Raw genomic sequence first — 22,705 nt, 5'->3', positions numbered from 1 at the left:
AACCAATGATGAGAACACAAATTTAGCGTTCATTCATTCAGGTTCAGTTTACATGATTTGAGTTCGTGTAGATATATGCATGACTAGTTAGTTCCATGCTCAGTTATAAATATGTCATGTTCGGTTTATATGTTATGCCATGCTTTGTGTGATACCATGCCATGCCATGCTTGCATGCTCAGTTTAGTTTCAAACTGCATGTTTTAAAAACATAATCGCATCGTTGCATGTTTTTGTGAGGTAGATGGTTTCTTACTAAGCTTATTGGCTTACAGATACTACTTTTCTTATACTGCAGATACCGGTAAGAGAAAAGTGGATTAGCGGAGGCTGGAGGGCGATGCTATGATGATGTGTGTGTGCAAGGGGTCTGGAATAAAGATCCTTGGGATCTATACGTTTTTATTTCAGTTTAGCACTTATCATGTCTAGTTTGATACTTAGTCTTGTTACTAATTGTTCTAGCTTAATAACTATGTTTTGTTAGCTTATCATGTTTAGAACATTAGTACTTATATGCTAGAATGTATCTTCATTGTTTTAGAACTATTGTGTGATGTTTTGCACGCCAAAGTCAAATCGTAACTCTCGAGTGAAATCGACATCGATCGGTGCCCTGACCGATCGTGGTCTCGAAGTCAGGATCGGCCACCGACCGATCCGAGATAAGATGTTATCAGATCCTCCCGGATCGGCCACCGACCGATCGATACAAGAGCCTGAGGAAATTTAGTGCATGGATCGGTCACCGACCGATCCAAAGATTGAACAAGAGGCATCTCGGCGCCTCAGTGCCCGGATCGGTCTGCACCGATCCAGACACACCGATCGGATCGCCGATCCGACCCTCCGGATCGTTCCAGACCGATCAGGCATGTAATCGCAGTAAGATTGATCGATCCGTGGATCGATCAGCAGCTAGCTGGGAAGTTAGTTTGAGTTCCTAGCTCCGATGGGAGGTCAAGCATTCTCCTTAGCACATGTACACCAACCGGAAAGGGTCTTGAATCCTTCCTTATAACAGCATGGGTGCATCAGTTATCAGATTAATAGAGTCAGTTAGTGAAATTTTTATTTTACCTAGTTTTCCGCACAGTACGGCACAGTAGTTCCAGTAGTTAATGTAGCGATCCGGCTCACAGCCTAGTACCCAGGAGTTGGGTCGTTACATGAAAACCAGAGTCAAATTCAACCTTATAAAGCATAGCCCATAAAGCATAAAGCTCTATCTTCTTAACCACTCCATCACTCTCTCCCCTACCAAAAATAGTTTTACTCATGACTCTATGTAGATACCTAAAGATGAGGTTTTGCATATGGGAGGTTTTAGCTCTTGAAGGCTCATAAGGTTGATCTAACCCAGTTATTGCATTCCAAAAATGATTCCAATTAAACCTTGGATCAAACCTACGAGGGCTTCCGGTGGTTATTCCAAAACAAGAATCAAAGTCACTAAATGCCCATAGAAATTCTTAATTCATTAATCTAAAAGAGATTTTTCCAAAATAATCATCTTCATTAGTAAAATGGACATCCAATGAACTTAAAAATTCCAAAACAAGACGAGGATATGTAGGCAAATGTGTGTACATAATATCACTCCAATCCAAAAACCCAATCATCAAATCTACATCTTCCCTAATTCCAAGCATATCAAGAACAGTTGGGTCCATATATCTAGTACACACTATCTTTCTATTGACAAGAATTGCAAATCTAGTTATTTGATCATCATTTCTGAACACAATATTGAATTCATTGTCATTACCTTCGTTGCGTGAAGTCCTTTTGCCTTTGCCCTTCACTGGTTGTTTTCCTTTGTCTCTTGATGGCTCCTTCTCTTTGTCTCCACTAGATCCACCACCTCCTTTGCGTAATCTCTTCAAAATATTGGACATCTTGATGAGTTTAGATAGGGGAAGAATTATTTAGAGTTGTGGAACTTCAAAGAACAAAACTTCAAAGAACAAAAGATCTTAGGTTAAGAGAATAAAAAGTCCAAGTCTTAGAGAGGAGGAGAATCGGATCTAAGAGATCTTGAGAGATTAGAGAGGAGTTTTTAAGAAATTGGGAGAGAAAGATATGTTTTGGAGAGTTGGGGGTGTGCGGAACACGGCCAAGATCTGGCCGTGTGAGGTAGGAGGTAAACTTTAATAGTTCTCCTACACGGGCCGTGTAGATCTACACGGGCCGTGTAGATCTACACGGGCCGTGTAGATCTACACGGCCTCCCCATCTTTCCTCTCGGGATTCTTTGCACGGGCCGTGTAGATCCACACGGCCTCCCCCTCCTCCTTCTCTGGATTCCTCGCACGGCCGTGTCTGGGACACGGCCTCTCCATCTTTCCTCTCGGGATTCTTTGCACGGCCGTGTCTATGACACGGCCTATTCCTTTTTCCTCTCGGGAGATCCCACACGGCCGTGTCTGGATGACACGGCCCAAACACTTTCCTTCTCTGCAACCTTTGCCTGGCCGTGTATAGCACACGGCCCGACTCTGTTTTGCACCTAACCTGAAAACAGAATCAAAAGAATGCATCAAACTAAAAGAAATTACAACACAAATCAAAACTAACTAAAAGAACCCTTGGGTTGCCTCCCAAGAAGCGCTTGTTTAAGGTCTTTAGCTCGACCAAACTTAATCATTCGCTCCTTTTCCTCGCCCTTGGAGGACAGATATACTTTTCGTTTCCGTTGGGAGATCTTCTCCCAACATCTTCCACCACATTGTCTCCTTCATTTGGTGGCCTTCCATGAGGATGGAAATTCCATTCCTCAAGTTTATAAATGCTTGTCCTGCTACAAGCATTTAAAAGAGACGAGACATGGTTAGAGATATTAGATAAATCATATTCCAACTTTTCCTTACCAATTACCAAAGAAAGCTTATGATTTTTGACATCAATTATAGCTCCAGCTGTAGCAAGGAAAGGTCTTCCTAATATGATAGGAATCCTAGGGTCCTCTTCCATGTCCAACACGACAAAATCTGTGGGAATTACATTCCCATCCACCTCTACCGGCACATCCTCTATAATACCCAAAGGGTACCTGCAGGAATGATCGGCAAGTTGAAGTGTCATGGTAGTAAGTTTAATGTTTTTGAGACCTAATTTATTACAAATTGAATAGGGAATGAGGCTAACACTCGCCCCCAAATCACAAAAAGCTTTTTCAAAAAATTCCTTCCCTATGTTGCAAGGAATATAAAAGCTCCCTGGGTCCTTCAGTTTTGGAGAAGTGTTCTTCTCAAAAATAGCACTACATTCCTCACTAAGCGCAATGGTCTCGACCTCTCCTCTTCTTCTCTTATTTGACATGAGATCCTTCAGGAATTTGGCAAATCTAGGCATTTGTAGAATGGCGTCAATAAGAGGTACCTCTACACAAATTTCCTTAACTTTTTCTAGGAACTTGCCAAATTCTTCATCCTTCTTAAGCATTGTAAGTCTCTGAGGAAAAGGGACAGCTTTGCTCTGATGGTTCAGTGGAAGAGTCTCTTCAACCTCAATGGTACTCTCCTCATTAGCTTGAATCTGATTTGGTATAGGAGGAGAGAGCTCTTCTTCTTTTTGTTTCCCTTTTGAAGCAGTCACTTGGGAGTCTCCCAAGGTCCGTCCGTTCCTAAGCTCAATCCTATTACAATGCTCCATAGGATTCACATCAGGTTTTCCTGGAAGCTGTCCTGGTGCTCTGGATGATGAGGAAGCTAGTTGGGCAATTTGACTGTCCTGGATCTTTTGATGCTTTTCAGAATTATCCATTCTCTGAATGAGCTTTGCTAAATCTCGCTTCATTTCATTCTGATTTGAGATAATTTCTTCAAGCATCTTTTCAACATTTGACTTTGGTAAGCCTTGAGAAGATAAATGTTGAAAATTTTGTTGCCCAGCTTGAAAATTTGGTCTTGCCCCCATAGATGGTCCTTGATCTTGATTGTTTCTGTAAGAAAAATTTGGATGACTCTTCCATCCAGGGTTATAAGTATTTGAGTATGGGTTGTTCTGCCTTTGATTGTAGCTCATGATTGCATCGCATTGTTCTAGTTGATTGATTTGTGCAGTGATAGCTCCCAATGGACATGAGTCATTTGAATGCTTTGAACTCCCACATACTTCACAAGATGTACTAATAGCATTGACCATATTAGCACTAGTCCCCATGTTCTCAAATTTCTTTGTAAGAGCATCCAATTTTGCAGACAAAAGAGTAACTGCATCTACATCAAACTTCCCTGATGCTTTAATTGTTGGGTTTACAGAGGAGTAGCCACCACTTCTTTCATTTGCCCATTGATGATGATTTTGTGCTACACTTTCAATGATTTCTTCGGCTTCATCTAAACTTTTATTCATAAGTGCCCCTCCAGCAGCTGAATCAAGGGACACTTTGGTATGATAATTGATACCATTATAAAAAGTGTGCAACACTAACCATCTTTCCAACCCATGATGTGGGCATTGTCTGAGCATACTATTATATCTATCCCATGCTTCAAAAAGAGATTCTGAGTCAGTTTGCTTGAAGCTTGCAATTAAATTCCTCATATGAGCTGTTTTGCTTGGTGGGTAGAACTTATCAAGAAATTGTTGCTCGCACTGCTCCCAAGTGGTGATGCTATTAGGGGCCAAAGAATTCAGCCATTGCTTTGCCCTATCTCTTAGAGAAAACCCAAATAACAGTAATCTAACTACATCTGAAGGAACTCCATTCATTTTCATGGTCCCACATATTTCATAAAAGACCTCTAAATGTTGATTGGGGTCTTCATGAGGTCCTCCACCAAATTGGTTCTGCTGCACCATAGATATGATTGCGGGTTTGATCTCAAAGTTATTAGCCTCCACTGAAGGTCTTGAAATACTAGATCAGAAACCTCTTGCATAGGGTGCTGCATAGTCCTTGAGTGGTCTATTTGCCATGTTCAAATGTTCCTGTTCTTCAATTTGCCTTTGCAGAATTCTTCTTTTATGGAAAGTTCTATCAATCTCAGGGTCAAAAGGAAAGAATTCCCCTGCAAAGTTAGATCTTCGCATACACAAGAACAAGATAGCAGATAGCAATTCGACACAAAAAGGAAAATAGAAGAATCAAAAATGCAGAATCGAGTTTGTACACAAAGAATTAGCAAGAAGTAAAAGTTATACAAGAAAGTAAAAAAAAAAACAGAAATCTAATGATTAGTTACAACTATGCAATATGAAAGGAAAACAAATGTTATGTTTAGTCTAGCTCAATTGATAATTCCTAATGTTATAGCGCAGTCCCCGGCAACGGCGCCAAAAACTTGTTACGCTCCACAAGTGTACGGAAATGTCGCAAGTAATATAAAAGATTATCGTATCCACAGGGACTGGAATAAGCACTAGAAATGTCTCAATACGAATTAGCTAAACAACTATCCAATCGTTTCAAAAGCAAAGTAAAGGTAAGCAAATCTAATATTAAAGATCAACAAACAAGAGTTTAGTGTTTTGGGTTATGATAAAGGGAGATTCTAGGAGTTTCGGTTTCTTTGTAAGATTTCTTGGATGTAAATGGTTCACCAATTCTTATTCCTCAATTGCCAAGAATGTAGAAAGTTGTCGGTTCCCTCTTGCAATAGACAACCGGCTAAGGACTGAGAAATGTATCTAAATAGGATTAATTAGACATGAACCTACGTTGTCCTTACACAGAAGCGCACCTATTACTATGTCTTCCTCGGATATCAACATAGAAGCCCACACCTTATTAATCTATAAAGATACAAGAAGCTAATCATAGAATCCATCCTACTCTCTTGAATATCCCTATTTCCTCTTCAAGATTATCTCTCAAACGTCCTTACACGGGCTTGCACCTGTCACGTGGATCCCTCGGATGATCGAGTGAGAGTTTATCCTTACCAAGTCCATAAGATATCCAAACAATCAATCAAGAATGAGAATTAAGCACAAACCACCATCAATCATTCAAGATCTAATTGATACAAGCAAGATAATGTCATTGAAACAAGAAAATGGCAAATCCATAAGAGATTACATCAATCCATCTTACAAATACTCCCTTAATCCTAGAACACAAGATCTACTCCATGAATCGAGGAAGAAAATCCGAAGAAATAGAAATTACAAGCATTCTTTGAATCCCCAATCCAAGAAAACAAGAAGAGGGGGAAAGAGAAAGCTTATCTACGAAGAAGTCTTGTCTTCGGATCCAATCCTCGCTCCGGAGTCGAAATCGTCGAGATCTCCCTTAGAATCGCCCAGAAATCCTCCCAAGAATGGGAGGAAACCACCAAATCTTGCTTTCTCCCAAAGGGGGAGAGATCCCTTTTCAATTCATGAAGAAGAGTTTAAATAGAGGAGGGAACCGGGCGCCACACGGCCCCGTGACCCTGTGAGATTCACACGGCCATGTCCAGCCCTCTCCGCCACCGCACTGCAGTGACTCCACACGCCGTAACCTCTCGCTCGAATGCTACTGCAGTGGTGCACACGCCACACCTACTTGGTCTCGGAAATCTGCAGTGGTGCACACGCCACGCCTTGCTTGGTCTCTGGAAGTCTCACACGGCCGTGTAGATCCACACGGCCATGTAAGGCTTCTGCTCTGGTTGACTTCAAATCTTGACACGGCCGTGTGAGGTTCACACGGCCATGTCATCTTTCTCTTCTGCTGGTGCCAAACCCCACACGGCCCGAGCTCCATACCAATGCAGGGCCGTGTGAGGTACACGGCCTGGTGCTTTCTCCCTTTGTTTCCTCCAAGGCTTGCCCAAAGATATAAATTCTTCACCAAATCGACTCCTGCGTACAGTAAATGCACAAAAAGCAGATCTCCGAACCAAAAGAGTAAATATGCTAAAAGGAAAGCTGGAAGTATACAAATGCATAGATCAAGCATGCTCAAAGTATGTAAATATGCGTAAAAACATGCATAAAAGAGTATATAATCTACGCACATCAGTTATGTGTACTTGATGACACATAAGTCTGAATCCTTTGAAAAGTTCAAAGAATTCAAGAATGAAGTACAGAACCAGCTTGGCAAGAGTATTAAGATACTTCGATCCGATCGAGGTGGAGAATATCTTAGCCATGAGTTTCGTGACTACCTAGCTGAGTGTGGGATTCTATCCCAACTCACTCCTCCTGGAACACCACAGTGGAATGGTGTATCCGAAAGGAGGAATCGTACCCTATTAGATATGGTGCGATCTATGATGAGTCACACAGATCTTCCGACATTCCTTTGGGGCTATGCTCTGACACGGCAGCTTTTATACTCAACCGAGTTCCATCCAAGGCTGTGATAAAGACACCATATAGGATATGGACTGGGAGAGATGACCAGGTGTCTTTTATGAGGATTTGGGGTTGTGAGGCTTACGTTCGACGTCAAGTCTCAGACAAATTAGGACCCAAATCTGACAAGTACTTTTTCATTGGATATCCCAAGGAAACTAAGGGATATTACTTCTACATTCCCAGTCAACACAAGGTAGTTGTGGCAAAGGCTGGCGTCTTTCTAGAAAGGGACTTTATTTCTAAAAAGACTAGTGGGAGCGCGTTCGATCTTGAAGAAGTTCAAGATGCGAACAATAGCACTGATGCCTCGATGGAAATTGAACTGGAACCACAAAGTGTTGTGGATGATGTTGTTCCACAAGGAGTTGAGGAACAACAACCAGTTCAAGTAGACATACCTCTTCGCAGGTCTGATAGGGTACGTCGTCAGCCTGAGAGATACTCATTTCTCTTGTCTGACCATGATGACGTTATGCTCATAGAGGATGAGCCTACCACCTATCAGGAAGCTGTGATGAGACCAGATTCCGAGAAATGGCTAGAAGCCATGAGATCCGAAATGGAATCCATGTACACCAACCAAGTATGGACTTTGGTTGATCCACCTGAAGGGGTAAAACCCATTGGGTGTAAGTGGGTCTTTAAGAGAAAGACTGACATGGATGGACTTATCTATAAGGGTCGCTTGGTAGCTAAAGGTTTCAAGCAGATTCATGGTATTGACTATGATGAAACCTTTTCTCCAGTAGCGATGTTTAAGTCCATTCGGATCATGCTTGCTATTGCATCCTACCATGACTATGAGATATGGCATATGGATGTCAAAACCGCGTTTCTGAATGGAAACCTACTCGAGGATGTGTACATGACACAACCTGAGGGTTTTGTAGATCCACAGCATACTAGCAGAGTATGCAAGCTGCATAGGTCCATTTATGGACTAAAGCAAGCTTCTCGGAGCTGGAATCTTCGATTCGATGATGCAATCAAACAGTTTGGTTTCATCAAGAAGGAAGATGAGCCTTGTGTCTACAAGAAGGTTGTAGGGGATATAGTTGTCTTCCTCATATTGTATGTGGATGACATACTACTCATTGGGAAGGACATCCCTATGCTTCAGTCTGTCAAGACCTGGCTAGAGAGTTGCTTCTCAATGAAGGACTTAGGTGAGGCATCCCGCATTCTAGGGATACAGATCTATAGAGATAGATCTAAGAGATTGCTTGGCCTAAGTCAGAGTACATACATTGACAAGGTACTCCTACGGTTTGTCATGCAGAACTCCAAAAAGGGATTTCTGCCGATGTCACATGGCGTGAGTCTTTCGAAGACTCAAGGTCCCTCTTCTAGAGAGGAGAGAGACCGCATGGATCAGATCCCTTATGCCTCAGCCATAGGATCGATCATGTACGCCATGCTATGTACGCGACCTGATATCTCGTATGCTTTGAGCATGACGAGCAAATACCAGTCAGATCTAGGTGAAAGTCACTGGATAGCGGTCAAGAATATTCTTAAGTACTTAAGAAGGACTAAAGAATATTTCTTGATATATGGAGGCGATGATGAGCTAGCTGTAAAGGGTTACAGTGATGCTAGCTTCCAGACCGACCAAGATAACTATAGATCGCAGTCGGGGTTCGTATTTTGCATTAATGGTTGTGCTGTCAGCTGGAAGAGTTTGAAGCAGGATACAGTAGCTGATTCTACAACAGAAGCCGAGTACATTGCTGCATCAGAGGCAGCAAAGGAGGCAGTTTGGATCCGCAAGTTCATCACTGAACTTGGGGTGGTTCCTAGCATTGCTGACCCCATTGAGCTCTATTGTGACAACAATGGAGCTATAGCACAGGCGAAGGAACCTCGCTCACACCAGCGGACCAAACACATACTACGGCGCTTCCATCTCATTCGAGAGATCATCGAGAGAGGAGATGTGAAGATTTGCAGAGTACCTACAGAGGCTAACATCGCAGATCCCTTGACCAAGGCTTTGGCACAGAGGAAGCATGATGGTCACACTAGGTCATTGGGGCTTAGAGCCTACACTGATTGGCACTAGTGCTAGTGGGAGATTGTTAGCTAGAGCCCTAGAGTCAATCATTTGATGATTATATTTTAGACTTGTTGTATCATATTCTATATAAATAAAGGCATTTGGTTTTTGGTTATTATACTTGCTTGTATTGGTGCCAAATAAACTAAGTATAATAACGTCCTTGAGCAGACGGTTCTCGCCTATATCAATCGGTTAGTTGAACCGATAGTGAGATGATATAGGGAACACTACTCTTAATCATTCCTAGTCATGTATTAACATTCAGGGATAATGTTAATGCAATAAGACTAGCATGTAGGTCAACTCGATGACTTGATCTCACAAGTCATGGATATAGAGATATCAAGTTGACACATGGGTATGCATTGGAGAATGTATACTGAATGACCCGCCATGAGAAAGTATCATGGATCGTTATATGAGTGTCATATACTTTCTCATGTGGCTATTAGTATGACTACTAGTCCTTAGACCTGAAGTCACCATGGATCACTACATAAGGAGTTATGTACTTTGGTTTCGTCAAACGTCACCCGTAACTGGGTGGACTATAAAGGCGATTACTGGGTATGTAACGAATTATGCAGAGGATGTGAGTGATATAGATGTGATCTATCCCTCCTATATGACGGGAGCGACATTGATATTCTTGATAGAGTGAGACCACGAAGTGCATGGCCATGCCCAAATGAGTCAATATAGGATATTGAGCTCATTTGATTGAGTGAGTCTACTTGGAGTTCAAGATTTAGATTGATTAGAGGATGACACGGTCTATGCCTCACATTGATCAATCTAAATGTCTAGGATAGAAGGACACTTGTCATATTTTGTGAGGAGTCACAATTAGTAGTCACAAGGTGATGTTGGATCTCAACATTCTTATAACTTGGGTAGTAATGATGTGTTGCTAGATACCGCTCATTACTTATGCTCCTAAATGGGTTTAGGAGCATTGCCAACGTTACAAGAACCTATAGGCTCACACACTAAGGACAATTAGATGGAGATTAGGTTCATTAGATGAACCTAAATGATTACGTTCATATGATGAACCAAATCGGATTAAAAGTAATCCAAAGTAGGCTAATTGAGTTGGACTCAATTTGGTTCATGTGTTAAGTGAGTCTAATTTGGACTTAGACTCATTTAATTAATTTAATTCAATGAATAGAGATTCATTAAATTAAAATTGACTTGAACCAATGGTTAGATTAGATCAACCAAGGGAGAGAAGTGGTCAAGTTTGACTTGACTTAAGTAGGAAGATGAAGAGTCAAGTTTTGACTTGACTTTGACTTGACCAATGCCACATCATCAAGGCTTCTTCATTTGGTCAAGTTTGATTTGACCAAATGTCATCTCATGGAGGAGATCAAGAGGCTTGACTCTTGATATTCCATGGGGGTTACATGCCTTGAAGTGGCCGGCCACTTTTAGGGGGAATGAAAATTGATTTTTTCATTCAAGTGGTTGTAACTCCATCTTCTTCTTCCTCTTGAGTTTTTCTTCTTGCTCTCCCTCTCCTCCCTACTGATCTCTAAGGTTGCTAGCACATCCTTAGAGATTTTTCTCCATCTCTTGCTTGTGTGGATACACATAGAGAAGTGTCTACTTTGACACTTTCGAGATCCGGCGAACCGAGGACAAGCGGGATTGCGAAGGGCTTCGCATCGAAGGTATAAATCTTTCTTCATGTAGGTCTCGGAGTAGATCTAAGTTGTAAACTCGTATTCGTAAATTTTGTTCTATATTCTTCGCACGAGATCCGTTGGCTAGGGTGATTCGGGGTTTCCGCGACTCGAAAAAGCGGTTTTCGCGGCCCGAAAAACCCAACACTTACTTATATTGGTGCCAAATAACTAAGTATAATAGCGTCCTTGAGTAGAAGGTTCTTATCTATATCAATCGATTGGTTGAATCGATAGTGAGATGATATAGAGAACACTACTCTTAATCATTCCTAGTCAAGTATTAACATTCAGGGACAATTTTAATGCGATGAGACTAGCATGTAGGTCAACTCGATGACTTGATCTCACAAGTCATGGATATAGAGATATCAAGTTGACACATGGGTATGCATTGGAGAATGTATACTGAATGGCCCGCCATGAGAAAGTATCATGGATCGTTATATGAGCGTCATATACTTTCTCATGTGACTATTAGTATGACTATCAGTCCTTGGACCTGAAGTCACCATGGTTCCCTACATAAGGAGTTGCATACTTTGGCTTCGTCAAATGTCACCCGTAACTGGGTGGACTATAAAGGCGATTACTGGGTATGTAACAAATTATGCGGAGGGATATAAGTGATGTACATAGGATCTATGCCTCCTATATGACGGGAGAGACATCATGATTCTTGATAGAGTGAGATCACTAAGTGCATGACCATGCCCAAATAAGTCAATATGAGATATTGAGCTCATTTGATTAGAGTGAGTCTACTTGGAGTTCAAGATATAAATTGATTAGAGGATGACACGGTCTATGCCTCATTTGATCAATTTAGATGTCAAGGATAGAAGGACATTGTCACATATTGTGAGAGTCACAATTAGTAGTCACAAGGTGATGTTAGATCTCAACATTTTTGTAACTTGGATAGTAATGATGTGTTGTTAGATACCGCTCATTACTTATGCTCTTAATGGGCTTAGGAGCATTGCCAACGTTACAAGAACCTATAGGGTCACACACAAAGGGCAATTAGATGGAGAATAGGTTCATATGATGGACCAAGAGGATTAGGTTCATATGATGAACCAAATTGGATTAAGAGTAATCCAAATTAGACTAATTGAGTTGGACTCAATTTGATTCATGTATTGAATGAGTCTAATTTACATTATGACTCATTGAATCAATTTAATTTAATGAATAGAGATTCATTAAATCAAATTGACTTGAATTAATGGTTAGATTTGATCAACCATGGGAGATAAATGGGTCAAGTTTGACTTGACTTGAGAGGGAAGATGAAGAGTCAAGTTTGACTTGACCAAATGTCACCTCATTTGTGACTTGGCATGGGCCGGTCAATGATGGTGTTCCACATCATCAAGAGCTACCTCATTGTGTGCCACCTCATGAGGAAGACCAAGAGCCATGACTCTTGGTATTACATGGAGGTATATATCACTCAATGTGTGGCCAGCCAAATTAAGTGTTGCATTAACTCTTTCTTCTTCCTCCTCTCTTCTTTCTTGATCTCCCTCTCCTCCATTTTCGTGACTCCTTTGGGGTGCTAGCACACTCTAAGATGTTTTCTCCATTTTCTTGTCCGTGTGGATACGTATAGAGGAGTGTACACTTGACACTCTCAAGATCCGGTAACCTTTTGGACGAGCGGGATATACAAAGGGCTTCGCAACAAGGGTAACACTTCTTGTTCATGTAGATCTAAGGTAGATCTAGGTTAGAAACATGTACATGATTTATTTTATATATCTTCGCACGGATCCGTGGCAAGACTTCGAGGTTTCCACAACGCAAAAAGCAGTTTTTGCGGCTCGAAAGTTCCAACAGAAATAACATCTTGTTTCTTACTGTTCTAAGAGATAAGAGAATCTCTAAGAAAAATAAAGAAGCCAGTGGTTAACTTACGATCCATAAGATCACCAGCCCAATCAACATCAGAGTATGCACAGAGCTCTAATAAGGAAGTAGAAGGGAATAAGAGGTTATGAAACTGAGTTCCCCGAAGAATGCGAAGAACAACAACCCAATGAACTATGGTGGGTGCAGTGACAAACTCACTAATTACATGTAGAACATACACAATATCAGGATGAGCTATAGTGAGATAAACCAAGCTTCCCACAACTGTACAGTAGAGGTTAGGATCTGGTGAAGGAGAATCATCTGATGGAGAGTACCTAACATTAGTCTCAAGGGGAATATCAACTACCCTGTTGTCAGTGAGACGTGCACACTCAAATATATCAGCTATGTACTTTGACTGAGACAAGAGATAACCTTTAAGTGAAGAAGCGATCTCAATCCCCAGAAAATAGCGCAGTAAACCCAAGTCTTTCATAGCGAAACAACGAGCTAATTCAAACTTCAAAGGCTCAATTCCATCAAAATCATCATCAATAATTATCATATCATCCACATATAAAGATAAAAGTATACGACCTGCACATGTACACTTGACAAATAAAGCTGAATCATGATTACTGGGATGAAAACCAAGCAAGGTAACCACCATGGAGAACTTGGAAAACCAAGCACGTGGTGCTTATTTGAGTCCATAGAGAGCTTTACGAAGCCTGCAAACTTCACCAGCAACTCCAGGAGGAGGCACCATATACACTTCTTCTTGAAGATCAACATTCAAAAAAGTATTTTTTTTTACATCCATCTGAGATATCTTCCATTGGCGAACAGAGGCAACAACAATTAACATACAAATAGTGGTCATTTTAGCAACATGGGCAAAAGTTTCCTCATAATCCATGTCATACTCTTGAGAGTAACCTTTAGCAATAAGATGAGTTTTGTACCGTTTGATAGAACCATCATATTTAGTTTTGGCCTTATAAATCCAACAAAAACCAATGACACGTTTCCCTGGTGGCAAAGGTACCAAATCTTAAGTATGAGTATGATGTAGAGCAGTTAATTCCTCGTCCATAGCAATCTGCCAAAGAGAATTACCAACAACTTCTCTATAAGACAAAGGCTCGTAAAGATGATGAACAGAGGCAACAAAAGAGGCAAAGGAAGTAAAATAACAAGAATAAGCAAAATCAGGTAGTTTAGTAGACTTACGAGGACGTGTAGACCGACGAATAGGATTGTCCACAATCTCTGGAGGTGAAGGAATAGTCATAGGAGGGGGAGGCGGAGATGGAGGAGATGTCTCGAGAATACCAGATTCAGTGAAGTCATCATATGGAAGAGTAGCCGTGAGGGAGGCTTTGTCGGTGTCGGTACTGAAGGCATTAATGCGAATAAGATCTGCATAAGTCATGTCATGTGATAGAAGAGGTATGGAGAAGAAAGGAATATGCTCAAGAAACACAATATGATGAGATATATATATTTTTTTACTAACTGGATCAAAACAACGATATCCCTTTTGACCAACACCATAACAAGGAAGACACACAAAGCAGACTTAAAGGATAACTTATCACGCTCAACATGTGGTCGGAGAACAAAACAGGTACAACCAAAAATATGTAAAGAGGAATAATCAGGAACATGACCATATAGTTTTTGAAAATGAGACAAACCAGAATTATGAGAAGTTGGAATCCTATTAATTACACGAGTAGCAGTAAGAACTGCTTCTCCCCAAAAAATACTAGGAACATTTACAGGCAATAAGAATGAATGGGCTGTCTCAACAAGATGTCTATGTTTTCTTTCTACAATCCCATTTTTTTCAGGTGTTTCTCGACACGAGGTTTGATGTATAGTACCTTCTGATGCAAGTAAATGAGAAAAATTATTGGAAGTGTAATGAAAATATTTGATAACTGTTGAATGTTGAGTTTTGACAAGAGCTTTAAAGTTATTGAAAATGGTAAGATAATAAGATCTATGTTTCATAAGATAAACCCAAGTATAATGAGTGCAATCATCAATAAAAGAAACATAATATCTTGATCCCCCTTTTGTAGTAACAGGAGAAGACCCTCATATATCAGAATGAACAAGATCAAAATGATTAGGAGAAAAAAATAGACTTTTATTAAAAGGTAATGAAGAAAATGTTACTAGTTTACAACCACTACAATCTGAAATATCATGACTTTTTAAAGTTCCTAATACTCTAGACGAAGCTAAAAATTGTAAACGAGAGGCTGAAATATGAACTAGACGAGTATGCCACAAGTAAAAATCAAAAGAAGAACGACTCAATCAGAAAGATGACAAATCGACACTAGAAGCTGCAGCATCTGGTACTTGAAGCTTATCCAAAACATAGAGTCCCCCTTGTCTACGGCCTATCCCAATCACCTTCTGAGATCGCGGGTCTTGTACATAACAATTGGACAAAGAAAAATATATTAAATATCCAGACTTAGACAATTGACTAACATAAATAAGATTAAGTGTTAGACTAGGAATATAATAGACATCAGGAAGAGACAAGCAAGTTGTAACAACAAAACCAACACCTAATAATGACATTGGAGTACCATCAGCCGTCATAACTGATAAAGATGAATTAGAAGATAAGGAGATAAAAGATGATAAGTTAGGTGACATATGATGAGAGGCTCTATAATCTAAGATCCATAAAAAGGAAGATATACTTGATGTACTGGAGGATGACAAACCTATATGAGAAGAAGCAGACATGGCAGAGGACTGTGAAGCAAGGAATTGTTGAAACTACTCAAGCATATAAGGATCTAAAGAGGGGGCAACAACTACATTACTAAACTGAGATAGTTCATTTGGCAACTGTTGTGGTTGATTTCTAGATTTCCATGAAGCATTCTGATGTAGCAATGGTGGCTGTTGAGGTCGTTGCTACTGATATTGCTGTTGTGATGATCGTTTTTGTTGCTACGGTAGTTTACCTTTGTTCAACAATAATGGACACTGAGACTTCCAATGCCCTTTTTCTTTGCAATAAGCACACTCATCACTAGAAACCTTCGAAGTTGGCCTACTTTGATTATGCGGCATAGACTGCTGTGGTGCTGCAAAAACAGATGGCGTAAATGGTGTAACAGTCCTCTTATCAACCTGAGACTTAAGACGAATCTCCTCAACTAGCAATTCATGTACTATTGAATTAACGGAAGGGAGAGGACTATAATGTAAAATTATTTCACGCAATTCTTCAAAGTCATCACGAAGAGCCATCAAGAATTGGACCAGACGTTACTCTTCTCTACGAGTGACATAAGCTGGGAATGCTCGTAATTCTGAGGATTCTGTGAGTGCTAACTGGTCCCATAGTTTCAACATGACAGAATAAAAATCTTGGATCCCCATATCTTGCTGCTGAAGTGCACGTATATCTGCTTCTAATTGATATTGTTTAGCAAAGTTAGACTGCGTATATAATCTTGCCAGATGATCCCAAACCTCTTTGACTGTCTCGTACTTGGCCAACTGAGCACCAATGGAGTATGTAACAGAATTATTGATCCATGTAATAATCTTCGCATTATCGGTGTCCCAAGCATTCAACAACTTTGCATAATGATCAGCATTAATGTCCGTAGGTTGAACTCGCACACCTAAAACATATTCCCACATAGATTTTCCTCACAAAATTTTTTTCATAACTTATCCTCAATATGAATAATTTTTTCCATCCAATCGGGCACTGATCAATTGAAGCAAATCTTCTATGTGATCACTCATGATGATAGAACAAATTATGTTCACGAAAAACCGAACACCAAACAAAACCAAGTATTGCGAAAACAAAAAAAAAAAAACTCAATCAAAACTGTACGATTGATGAATCTAATATATTGAATTAATAGTTCTTCAATCTAATTATCAAAAACATAGAGATGAAGGCTCTGATACCATGTAGAAATTGATGCCAAAGAAAAGTAGTCATCTTTATTAATGAATCCAAAAAAAGGTTGTAAGAAAATAAAGAGTACAAAGTCTTATATAATAAATTATTAGAAAACCTAAACTCTAAATTAAAAAGGTAAAAGATTAAATTGCCCTCAAGGCTATAAATAAATAATTCTAATTATATAATCTAACACTCGATTCATTGCTTGGAATTGTTCTATCAATCGAGAGCTCTTTCATTTAGCAAGTGTCTTCTAAAATGTATTTGCAAACATTTTTAGACATATGTTTAGACCCACATAATAAGACAGTAAAAGAGAACATAAGAGTGTAAGGTTGCTCACTATATAGAACTAGGAACATAGTTTTTCTACAAAATTCACATATACTAAACCTGAAGAGTCTAAAACATTTACATTTCATACTACTAAAATGTATTTCATTCTATCGACCTTGTGGCATTGTCATAGAAGCATAGTTGAGTGACAAATCTTCTTCTCTTATTGATGAATTAGTCTGATCAAGGGGGCCTCTAAAGTCGATGAATCCAGGTTGACTAGGTTCAATTTCTACAATATTATCATTATCTAACATTTTCAATACTAAATACATTGTCGGTCTATCTCCGGGTCGCTCTTGAACACATAAAAGAGCAATTTTTATGCAATGAAGAATCTCAGCTGCCGACGATGAATGATCAATAGATTGGTTAACTAATTCCATAACTTTACCTTCTTTCCATAAACTCCATATCTGAAGGGAAAAAAACGAAGTTAGACTTATATGTATTGATCAAACAACGAATTCTAGCTACTTGAGAAAATATTTGCAACACATACATGGCCAAGAAGATTTAATTGTAGGGTAGAGTGATAAACTCCTCGATTCTTCCTACCGGTTATGATCTCAAGTAGCAAAACTCCGAAACTAAATACATCCGACTTAACCGAAAAGATTCCATCCATTGCATATTCAGGTGACATGTAACCACTATATCAATCAATGCAAAAATAATTAATAAATGTTCAAATGATCTAGACAATGATCAAAGTGAAAGAACTTACTATGTTCCAACAACTCTCCTCGTGTTTGCTTCTGTATCCTCTCCTCCAAAAATCCTCGCCATACCAAAATCTGATATTTTGGGCATCATTTCTTTGTCAAGAAGAACATTACTAGCTTTTAGGTCTCTATGAATAATTCTAAGTCTAGAATCTTGATGAAGGTAAAGAAGTCCTCGAGCAATCCCAAGTATAATGTTTCGACACTTTTTCCAATCCAACAATGCCCTTTTAGCTTCATCTGCATACAAATTCGGAATAACATTAATATGAACCAAATAGGAGAGGGGGAAAAACAGAAGGTATAATCCAACCAAATAGAAAAGCATCCAAGCTTCCATTGGGCATGTACTCATAGACCAAGATCCTTTCTCCTCCTTGAATGCAGCAACCAAGAAGTCGAACGAGATTTCGATGTTGCAACTTAGCAATCAGCATGACCTCATTCTTAAACTCGTTGACGCCTTGCGATGATGTTTTGGATAGCCTTTTCACAGCTATTTCTTGTCCTTCAACCAGCCTCCCCTGTAATCCATGTCAATCAAATTGATGCTCAATTCATACAGTTGTTCAACTACATGATACCTTATATACAGGCCCAAACCCCCCTTGGCCAAGCTTATTGTTCACCGAGAAGTTGTTAGTCGCTTCAGCAATCGTGTTCAAATCAAATAACGGCAAATCCAAGTCCTTTCCTTCAGTCTCTTCCTCATCACAATACAGACCTATCATAATGTAAAATATGAAATAAGTGTTATCTTCGCATCCTGAAAGACTGAAATAAAACCAATTAAACAAGAACAAGTGGTCATGTTTACTTCTCTTCTTCCTTCTCCAAATCCAGCACGACAAAAGTGAAAGGAGAAAAGCCACAAGAACTACTGAAACAATGATCAATGCTGATGCTCTCCGGAGGAGAGAATTGGTCGATAATCCTGAAAAAACTAGAGATAAAAGACTGAAAGGAACAGTGGAAGGTAAGCAATGGAGGGACTGAAGAAATACCTTTGTTCAAAGGTCTTGATTCTACTTGTCGAACATAGAGATCCTGTCCTGGATCTTCGTTGTCGTATAGCGTGAGATCGTAGAGGTCCGATGTCCAGATCAGGCATCCACTGACATTGCTGCTGAGGTTAGAAGCGGCATAAGCAGTGCAAGAGCAGTTCCTCAAGCACCAGTCCCTGCACATGTCCAGACTCGCCGTGCTCCGGTTTGCCGTCGCCTTTGACGTGTCCGGAAGCTTGGTGTTGTTCATCATGACAAAGGTGTCGGTCCTGCTCCGGCAGTCGGCCTCCGGGAGCTCTCTCTCGCACCCGTCTTCCCAGGTTCGCCGATTCTTGGGGCGAAACCCCTGGAGGCACGTGCAGGTCGGCGCATGGGGGCTGCAGACGCCGTTGGCGCCGCAGGAGGACACTCGCTTGTTGCACGAGTTCCTGCTGGCGTTGGGCGAGGCGCCGAGGGACACCCAGAGTTGTCCGATGTCGTACCAGAGGAATCGCTCGAGGAGGCCCCTTTCGTTGAGGACTAATCTCGACAAGAGGGTGGAGCTTTCCAGGTAGAACCAGTAGACGGTCTCGTCGGAGTTTGATGTGAACTGGTAATGCAGAGTTAGGGCGTTGTCCGGCCTCATCGCCGGGCTGCCGCTGAAGCGGATGCCGTTCCACGGGCCGCCGCGCCAGATCTGCTGCGTCCCGGACCACACCCACAGCTGGGGTACGCCGGCCACGTCGATGCCCGCCACGTAGTCTCCTGGAGACGGATCGCTGGAGGTCGCCCACGAGGTGAGGTTGCGGTTCAGTCCGGTGCTGAGGTTCCACCCAAGCTTCATCCCTGGGAGGAGCGTGTCAGTAGGGTGGTCGAAGCTCTGCCACGCGGCTGAGCTGCTGGGGTCGCTTCCGTTCTCCATGACGACGAAGTTGCCGCTGTCCAGGAGTCGCGCTTCGGGTTCCACCAAAGCCGGCGAGCTCGAGGACCAGTAGATGGTGGAGCTTCTTCCGTCGGTGAGGAGGAGACTTCCGTTTTCCGACATGGAGAGGTGTCCGGAGCGGCCGGTGATCGGTCTGCCGCGGTTGGCGACCCATACGACGGTGCGGGCGGAGATGTTGTACCAAATGCCGATGTAGCGGTCGGGGGAACCGGCGACGGGGCTAAAGAAGCCCAATTGGAATCTGCCGCCGTCCGAGGTCAAGGTACTTCCATCGTCGGAGATGGGCCGTCGTGGCGTTAACGTGTCGCCGGCGTTGGAGGGGGAAGTAAACGCAGTAGAGAGTAGCAAGCAGAGGAAGCAAACAATAACGGCGCTCTTCATCGTGATCGATTTCCGAGGGAGATGCTGCAATGTGTGAGCTCATTTATAGCATGGTTACTGAGATGGACTCATTTGCGTAGATCTTCAGTTGTTGACTTTTGTTTGGACAGTATAGTCAAAGGGATTAATTAATAGATGCTGCAAGTAGGAGTTCATCTATAGCATATTTACTGAGATTGACTCATTTGCGTGGATCTTCAGTCGTTGACTTTGTTTAGATAGGAAAGTCAAAAGGATTAATTAATGGATAAGGCCGCAGCCGGAAGCCGGCGGCCTCCAGGTTGATGATCCGGTGAGTATGAAGAAAGTATAAGTTGAAAAGAAAAATGAAACTGATGTTGACTTGAAAATTTTAATTAGGATGATCCTTCCCTTACAAAAATCTTTTCGCTGACAAAATCTAAGGAAAATCTCCCTATTTTTACATTATCATGGTTCGACAAATAAAAGTTTTAGGGTGAATCAGAATCTAAATAATTGACCCGGCGTACCGAAAAAGTAGACGTGTTTGGATTGAGAGTAGATTTTCTGGTCCGTAAATTATGAATCAGAGGATGATCCATTACATAAGGACTCTTGATTTGAATGGACCTCATCTTTAAATAGGTGGGGTCCATCTAAATCAAGGGTCCACATCAATGGACCATCCCCTGGTCCACAATTTGTGGACCCGAGAATCTTTACTGGTTTAGATTGGTTGAAAAAGTAATTTTATAACTTTATGCAAGTTAGTCGATTTAAATGAGTTAGTCGATCCAAAGTAGTCTTTGAATCGAACAAATAAAATGATTAATAAATCAAGTAATTCTAGATAGGTGGAATAATTAATCCATACAAATGAACCAAATAAGTAACTCCATTTGGATGGTTCTAACAAAGCCAATCCATCCTAACAATATGAATTAGTTTATCCAGATGAACCAAATAATCATTCAATTAGATGATCTAACTAAGTCAAATGAGAGCACAATAAATTAATATATCTGAATTACTCAAATGAGTCAATTTGTGGAGACATATACACCAAGTTACTTTATTGGGCCAACTAGGCCATCCCCAATATGACCCAATATAAATCATACCAAGTCTAGCTTGACACATGGTACAAATTGGCTTATTAGTTCGCTTATTTACCACTTCTATTTCAAGAATTATATATATATAAAATATTTAGAGAGTTCTAACATAAATTGCTCCTAAATTTCTAAAATTTATATTTTTATCATCTTTTAAATTGCTCCACGATAACCACTGTGACTATAACTTCAACAATGTCGAAGCAATTTCGATAAACTTAAAATGATTTTAATAAAATTTGGGTAATTTTAACTGTAGTAATTTATCAAGTTAGAATATTCTTTCTAGCAACATCATTGCAATACTAATGTTATAATAGGGATAATAGAATAGGCATAATAGAATATATAGAGGATTGTTATCTTACACATTCAATAGTGCACATCTTGTGAATATTAAGTTTTTTTTTTTAATTTCTTAAAATTTATATAGTTTTAGTACTATAACTTAACCTCTAAATCCTAAAAAAAAAATAAACCCTCTAAAAAAAATAAAATAAAATAAATAAAATACACTTGGTGCACACAAAAGGGGCACATGGGTGTGTAGACTAATAATAATAATAATAATAATAATAATAATAATAGAGTGCCTTGTTGGTAATAATGAAAATGAGGTGCTTTTAAATTTTTTTTTTTTTGCCTTCTTATAAATTGATTAAGGGTGTAATCGAGTCGAGCTCAGCTGAATTCTTGAATGTTTAAGTTTGATTTGTTTATAATCGAGCCGAGTTTAAGCTTTATTTAACGAATATATTCATGGCTCACGAGCTTATTTTAACTTTTATCGAGTCTAAATAAACTTAATAAATATAAATTATAAATTTAAATATTTATTAAAAATTAAATTATATATTTAGAGAAAATTATAATATTTTTCTTAAAATTTATAATTTTATTCTAATAAATAAATTTAATATATTTGTCTATATTTTTCATAAGTAAAACATAAAATCTATAATTCAATATCTAAATTATTATTTTTCATTTAAAATTTAATTCATGAGCTTACTAATGAACATGTTCACGAACTAATGAGTCTGAGTATTGTGAAACTTGAACTTGATTTATTTATTTTAACGAGTCTTATTAAACAATTTCAAACGAACTTTTATTAAATCAAACTTCAAATATCTCACGAACGACTTAATTTATTTACACCCCTAAAATTGATTAGATGAGATATTAAGTATTTGGGTCGTTACTAAGACAAATCTAGCCCAGTCATCCACTGCATGTTGGCTGCTATTGGGCAGTGTTGTACCTTAAACAATTAATACTTTAGATAAAAATGATTATATATATTTTGTTTGCTTTGTCAAATTGTTAAATTAAATTAAATTTAAAATTTCCCTAACATTTTCTAATTTTCTGGCAATTTAGTAAACGGCACA

The 22,705-nt window shown here is 39.8% G+C and overlaps 1 protein-coding gene and 1 non-coding gene across 2 annotated transcripts; one reads left to right on the top strand and one right to left on the bottom strand.

Moving 5' to 3' along the window:
- Positions 1-4,444: 4,444 nt before the first annotated feature.
- On the top strand, positions 4,445-4,550 carry LOC122025931. The gene has a single exon (XR_006123935.1). It is a non-coding gene; the product is annotated as a small nucleolar RNA R71 (small nucleolar RNA).
- A 12,760-nt stretch (positions 4,551-17,310) lies between these two features.
- Positions 17,311-20,235, bottom strand: LOC122022931 (G-type lectin S-receptor-like serine/threonine-protein kinase At4g27290). Its single transcript, XM_042581035.1, has 7 exons — positions 18,933-20,235; positions 18,746-18,862; positions 18,513-18,652; positions 18,242-18,452; positions 17,931-18,168; positions 17,706-17,856; positions 17,311-17,619 (listed from the first exon to the last, which is right to left on the bottom strand). The coding sequence occupies exons 1-7, from the start codon at positions 20,233-20,235 to the stop codon at positions 17,311-17,313; spliced, it is 2,469 nt and encodes an 822-aa protein (XP_042436969.1).
- Between the last annotated feature and the right edge of the window lie 2,470 nt (positions 20,236-22,705).

The sequence above is a fragment of the Zingiber officinale genome, chromosome 9B, assembly GCF_018446385.1.
Source record: "Zingiber officinale cultivar Zhangliang chromosome 9B, Zo_v1.1, whole genome shotgun sequence".
Taxonomy (NCBI): Eukaryota; Viridiplantae; Streptophyta; class Magnoliopsida; order Zingiberales; family Zingiberaceae; genus Zingiber; species Zingiber officinale.
Note: the sequence above shows the minus strand (reverse complement) of the source record. Positions and strands in the feature narration are given on the sequence as shown.

Bases quoted from the DNA above. Each gene is read 5' to 3' on its own strand.
- LOC122022931 (XM_042581035.1), bottom strand. From the start codon at position 20,235: ATGAAGAGCGCCGTTATTGTTTGCTTCCTCTGCTTGCTACTCTCTACT. The intron at 18,653-18,745 runs GTAAACATGACC...ACATTATGATAG, and splicing joins TTGGAGAAGGAAGAAGAGAA to GTCTGTATTGTGATGAGGAA. The intron at 18,453-18,512 runs GTATCATGTAGT...CATGGATTACAG, and splicing joins GGTTTGGGCCTGTATATAAG to GGGAGGCTGGTTGAAGGACA.